The sequence below is a fragment of the Cibotium barometz genome, chromosome 54 (genome assembly GCF_041138505.1).
Source record: "Cibotium barometz isolate CiBa-2024 chromosome 54, ASM4113850v1, whole genome shotgun sequence".
In the NCBI taxonomy this organism is placed as follows: Eukaryota; Viridiplantae; Streptophyta; class Polypodiopsida; order Cyatheales; family Cibotiaceae; genus Cibotium; species Cibotium barometz.
In genome coordinates, this window is record NC_141099.1 from 39498379 (window position 1) to 39505277 (window position 6899).

Consider the following 6899-nt stretch of genomic DNA (forward strand, 5'->3'; position numbering starts at 1 on the left):
TTGTACTAAGTTGTTTGGCAACGAATGGATTATATACATCATAAGCAAGCTTAATGAATATTGACTTCCAAAAATAAACATAACTTTGTAACTCTTTGATGATTGATGAAAGACAATAGAATCTAAACCAAAAGTAAAAAACAACAACCAAAAATTGAATATGTGCTATTACAATCTCTTACTAAATCTAAGTCATAATGTATATCTAGTTAACTACTATTTTGTTGACATGGCGTTAAGTGGTAGTTTGTGAAATTAAAGGGTAGATTTGGGGGTACCATGCGAACTATTGCTTGCATGGGTTTCTTATATGGCCCTTCCATGATGAGGCTTCCTATAGACCCACTCCATACATGATGGATGGACTTGCTCTAACATGCCTAGTGGAATGAAGAAATGCTTTCCAAGGATGACATAGTCATGCCACTCTCATTAGAGGCTTAAGTGCTGCCACTATTTTAAGCAGTTATTTTGTAGACATGGTCTTAGCAGTAGTTAACTACTATTTTGTTGACATGGTCTTGAGCAGTAGTTTGTGAATTTAAAGGGTAGAATTAAGGGTACCATCTCTATCTCTATATCATATAAAGGAAGAGTTTCACGAAGCTGCCATGTGGCAAATTCGGGAAGAGGAGGAGGTTGGGGTAGAATTTGAATTTGGAGCTTTGAGGAGAGGTGCAAAGCACGGTCAGACCACTAGTGCGAACTAATGCTTGCTACCAACCACTAGATAACACGTGAGTCATTTATGAAGTGCGAATGAAATTTGGAATCCTATAAATGCCTAACAGTGATGTCTGATGTCGAGTTAAATAGAGGTATTGATAATCTATAAGCACCTTCCCACACCCCACTTAGCCGGTCTACGAACTTTTTTAATAACTTGGCCAAGCCAAACCTTAATTGTGCCAAAAACGTCTTCATAGACTTGGCCAGAACTCAGCAGCTTCGACGCAGGGACGTCCGGCCAGTGTAGCATCTGAAACGGGCCGAGGCACAACCGTGTGAACGGCATACAGCAGCAGAGGTCGGGGCCGGCGAAACTGGCGGACGCTTTTGGGCCGACCACGGTACAGATGTCTGTTTTTTTCATCTGCTGCTGGCGCAGATAACGAAACCCTAACGCAGAAAGCAAGCAACAGAAGCTAACGCCATGATCACTCGATCCAACCTTGCGGAGCAGCTCAGAGACTACCAGCTCCGATCGCAGCAAAACTGGGCCTCCCTCACCTTCTTCTCCTCTACGTCAAACATCACCACCAGGTACTGTGTTTATAGGACGCTAACTAGATGCGAAACTGTGTTAATCCAAATCTCAAACGATTTTGTGTTAATGCAAGTTTCAAGAGACGAAAATCCCGTGTTAATCCTAGTTCTACCAGACGAAATTCATTCCAATGTTTAGAAGATGTAAATCCTGCGTGCTAATCTATTGTTTAGGAGACGCGAACAACGTGTTAAACCATGCCTGCTAATCCAAGGTAAGGAGATGCTAATCCAAGATGTAGGATATGCCAATCCAAGGTTTAAGTGATTCTAATCCAAGGTTCAGGAGATTCAAAGCTTGTGTTGAACCATTTACAGAGGTGATGCCGCGAGGGCGGGCTTGCTGGGCCTCCTCTTCCTGCTGCTGCTGGTTCTCTCGTTCTTGGCCCTCTACCTGGGACACACCCGGCTAGCTGGCTTTTTCCTGCTCATGGCTATCCTTTTGCCAACCTGCCTGAAGATAATCCGGCAGAGAAAGCTGGCTAAGAGGAGACAACGCAGGATGCTTTTACCGCTTTCAATGTAGATGGTGACCTTCAAACTTTGAAGGAGTTTACAACAAAATGACATCAATGGATGCGGCCAATGGGGTGGCTGTGCTGGAGACAAGATGGACCCTTCACATGTATGATGCATGCAATGCATCGGGCTGCCAGAACCTCTACAATGATTTGCCTCAGAAGGAGATAATGTCTATTATTTTTCTTTCCCCCTCAGCAAGGGAAGAGGTGCATAACTAGTCAGCATATTTTTTTCTTCCATCCACTAAGGGCAGATAAACCACCTCAGATTTTTTGTCCTGACAGCAAATCATTTTTGGTAACATGGAAAGAATGTATGTGGTTTGTCTTATAAGGTACTGGACCTTAGGGTTGAAGAACGCTAGTCTTGAGTGTGGAAATGCTAGCGTTGCTTCCATTTTCATGCTATACTAGGAACATCACATTGCATGGCTTCCACCATATGGCTAGCTAGTTTTTCTTACTCTATTTTATGAACAGATCTCTGTATGCAAACCATGCAAGATATGTTTATCAAGAATAAAAATGAATATTTTCAATGCTGTCAAGTATAAAATGCTGTGGAATGCCTTTGAGTATTTCTATATGTGAAATTTAACATTTTTCTTTGGTTGCAATTGATTGTATTCAGATTTTGATGTTTGTGTCATCTGGACATGTCATTTGGTTTTTTTATACCAGGTGGACCTCTCTATCAAAACCAGTTTAAAATATTAGTTTTTGGGATGCTTTTTGCAATGTATCATGCCAATATTTTATTATTCCATGATTATTGCTTGGGGTTGTTTCTATGCCCCATCGTGCATTATGCCATCAGCTTGGGCTGTCCATGGGCACTCTTGCAACTTTTTGATAGTTAATCGGCAGGAATACCCCAGCTTCAGACATGCATTCTGATCAGCAGATTTGACTGCCACCTACTGCAGCTGATGCCAACAGCACAGCAGTCCAAATCAGCTTTATGGACAGGTGTATGGTCCAGCTGGGCTTCGGTTGACGCACAAACATGGATTTTGCAGACCAAATTAAGCAGAGATGGATGAAGTGAGTTTCTCCAGAACTTTGGTGGGATGATTGGGTTTGTGTTAGTGTAGAAGAATGAAACACTGGAAAAGGGATGACATCTTCCATTCCCATTTAGAAATTGGGCACAACAATTTGTGAATGTGGAGATGGAGCTATTTATGAATAATAGGTATAGATTTTATGTATTAGAGCTGGTTTCTCTCTTCTACCAACATTTTAGAAGTACTAGAAGTTTCATTTCAGGTTTGTAAAGGACAGCTTTCAGCACAGCCAATGGTTTGTGCAGGAGTGATGTTTGAGGAAGAGTGGCTGTTATAGGACTGAGTATTTTACCTCTTTTCTTAAGCACTATGATTATGTTTAAGCATGTTTAACATTCAATGATCATGTTTAATCCTGTATATGCATGTGTAAGTTTGTACACATGTGTGGATGCAGATACATGTTTGGTGTGTGTGTGTGTACATGTGTGTGCATGATCATATGTTTGTTCATGTGTGCATGATCATATGTTTGTTCATGTGTAGCAGTTTCCTTCTCTCCCAAGGCTACTTGTGGGTCAGCCCTGCAAGTACAACCAGGTACAGGCAGCCGACACGTGGCACTGGTGGCAGGCAGCTGACGTGCACACCTGGCTGCAAGAAGTGCACGTGTGGCTGGGCTGATGTGGCTGCTGGAGCTGCATGTATGACTGACTGCATAGGCGACTGGCTGCGATGATGTGGCACAGGCGCTGCAGTCTTACAGGCACACACAAGCAAGAGAGAGAAGGTGAAGCGACGGGCAGCAGCAAAACATGCAAAGAAAAAACAATGGAGAAAAGCGCCAGGCAGCCCAAAACGCGCAAGCATTGATTTTCGAAAAAAGAAAACGCTGAGCACCATGTATATTTTTTTAATTAAAAAAAAGAGAAGGGAGAAAAGCTATTTGAAGAGATTTTAATGAGATAAAAGCTCTTGTAGTAGTTTTTTTTTCTTAGGGGGAAAAGCATAGCTTTTCACCCCCAATCTTGTATAAAAAGGGGGACAAGGCTCTTGTTTCCCCACAACATAAGCTGGGTGAAAGATTCAAAGAGATCTTCTCCACGTGAAGCAAGGAGGTATCTTCTCGGGAATTGTACAAGGGCTATCAAGTGATAAATAAATACCTGTGGGGGCGCCATGCTTTGGGGCCAATTGGTCTTTTGTGCAGGAGCACTCTAGCTCCACTTATTCTTTTTCTTCTTCTTCCAAGTTTATTATTCCAATTCATAAAGAGTTTTAAGTGTGATTAAGTGTGTTCATTGTCCGTCAAGTTTCTGAAGGCCGGTTTCAAGGTTCCATTGTCGGGATTTATCGTCAACTTTTTCAAGGGGCGAGCTTGTGGTCGACACATTTAATTCTATGGCTGAAACTAGTGCGGAGATGAAGGATTTATTTTCAGAAGAGGACGACTACTTCGATGAAGATGAGGAAAGCGAGCAAGAAATACCTCCTGAAATGCCAGAACTTGAAGATGATGATGCCACCTATGAAGCAAAGATACAGAGCTTGATGGAGGGATTAATGGAACTCGCGAAGGACTCACGATTTTCACAAAACTTCAAAGCTGATCCGAAACCACGAAAGCAGGCGTATGAGAAGAAAGCTAAGTCTCAGTATTCGGCTCCCATCTACCCAAATTTTCAGCCATACCTTGATTCTTCTTCTTCTTTACCCCACCTACCTATGGAAACCCTGCTAATACTTCTCATCCTGGTTACTTTGGCAGAGGCTCTGTCTTTCATTCCATGACGGGTGTACCCAACATGGGCATGACTGGGAGCTATGGTATGCAACCAGGTATGTATGGAGGTATGCCAGGAGGTATGTATGGAACTTATGGTAGTGGTGGAAGTGCTTTTGGTATGCTTGGTATGGGCGGTGGTATGATGGGCATGGGATCTAATGCTATGGGCAATCGTTTTCTCAAACCACATCCCTATGATAATCTTGTTCCGAGCGAGAAGCCAAAAGATCATAAAGAGGGTGGTGCTGCAGTGAAGTTTGATACTTTTAGTGGTGCAAAGGATTGTTTGAAGGCTCTCACCTTCATTCAATAGTTTGATGCGGCATTTTCCTGTGGTAACTTCACAGAGGCATCTAAGGTATGGAAGGCAGCTTCTTTCCTAAAGGGAAATGCTCTTCAATGGTGGTCGACACTTCTTCATCAGGGTATAGCACCTAGCACTTGGGCGGAGTTCAAGCAAATCTTCTCTTTATGGTTCACACCGACTTTTGAGGTGAATGTTATGACAGCTTGGCATCGATTAGACTCCAGAGATTGTAGTAATCTGGAAGAATATAATAAGAAATTTTGGGATGCTTTGCTACCGGTCACATCCTTTAGGCCAGTGTCACTGGTTGAGCAGGTAGAGACATATTGTTGGGTTATCCAAGGAGCTTCGTGACTATTGCATTAAAACAAAGGTCACCAATATGACTCAGATGATAGAAAATGCTCAGACTGGATATGCCATGCTTACAGGAAACCAAGGACACTGAACCATGAGAGAAGGAGCAATCCAAGAAGAGAAAATTTCAGCCCTTACCTCAGAGAACGAATGAAGAAAAGAAAGAACTTATAGCTGCCAACAAATGTTTCTTTTGTGGAGAAGAGGGACATCGGTACTATAGGTGTCCGAAGAGAGCACTTAAAAACGCAGATGACTTACAGGAAGAGCCTATTTAGCAAAGAAACAGAAACCGTTTGCTGGACTAGTACCTGATTTGATAGGGTTGAAGCAAGGGGATGCATCTTCAGAGTTGTGCAGAGCATGGGGAAGACTTCGAGATTAGAAGGTTTTGATCTTTTTCGATCCTGGGGCTCGTGCAAACTTCATCACCTCTGAGCTTGCAGCAAAGTTGGGCATCAAACCAGAAGAGATGGTGTGTTGCATGAGGCTACTTTGACTTGTCCTGGACATTCGGTTGAGGTTACACCGATCATTGGAAAACTTCGTCTCAGTGTGCAAACTTACACGGACAAAGAGGATGATTTCTACATTATGCTGTTGGAGGGCTATGATGTTTTATTGGGTATGCCTTGGTGCCATAAAGTTAAAGCGGTGGTAGATACTTTCAATAGGAAAATCACTCTCACTCACAAGAATAAGGAACACGCTCTTGATGTAAAGCTCAAAGGAGAATCTATTCCTGTTGTATCGGCCTCGGCCATTTCTCGTATAATAAAGACACATCTTTCTGTTTACTTAGTGTTTGTTAAAGAGAATCAGGATACAACAGATTCTAACCTGTATGAGTTGGACAAGGAAAGATTGGATTTTCTCAAAAGTTTTCAAGATTGTTTTTCAGAGGCTTTGCTAGGAGAGTTGCCGCTTGCTAGGCCTGAGGATCATGCGATTGATTTGATTCCTGGGAGTTCACCACCGAATAAGCCTCCTTATAGGGTGAGTGCAGCCCAACAAGAAGAGATTATGAGCCAAGTGCGTGATCTGGTGGACAAAGAGTTGATTTAGTCGAGCTCTTTGCTCTATTGTTCACCAGTGCTTTTGGTACAAAAGAAAGATGGTTCTTGGCGGATGTGCATTGATTACAGGGCACTAAATAATATACCACGAAACGATGATATTTTGGATCGGTTACAAGGAGTAGCTTACTTCAGTTGCATTGGTCTGAAGAGTGGATACCATCAAATTTGCATCAGGCCAGAAGATGTGCACAAGACAGCTTTCATGACAACTTTTGGTTTTTATGAGTTTTTGGTCATGCCTTTTGATCTTACGAATGCTCCAGCGACTTTCAACAGGATGATGGATCGAATTTTCTGACCCCACCGAGCTTTTGTGGGCACCTTCTTTGATGATATGATTGTGTTTTCTCATTCAGAGAAGGAGCATTGGGAGCATCTGACCAAAGTGTTTGAGGAACTTAGAAAGCATAGATTGGTTGTCAATGGAAGAAGAGTGAATTTTTTGCAACATGCGGAAGCTTTGGAGAAGAATGAGTAACTTTAATACTCAGAATTCAGCACTCTTTTCGCGACGGTAATTAATGCACAAACTGAAAGGAGATGTGCAGAAATGAGAGAGAGAGGGAGAGATGGAGA

The 6899-nt window shown here is 42.5% G+C and overlaps 1 protein-coding gene across 1 annotated transcript; it reads left to right on the top strand.

The window, feature by feature from the left end:
- The first annotated feature begins 956 nt into the window (after positions 1–956).
- LOC147608141 (uncharacterized) lies at positions 957–2330 on the top strand. The gene is made up of 2 exons (XM_086790032.1): positions 957–1263; positions 1585–2330. Exons 1-2 carry the CDS (start codon positions 1154–1156, stop codon positions 1790–1792), a joined length of 318 nt encoding a protein of 105 aa, XP_086646158.1. The 5' UTR covers positions 957–1153; the 3' UTR covers positions 1793–2330.
- Positions 2331–6899: the final 4569 nt, after the last annotated feature.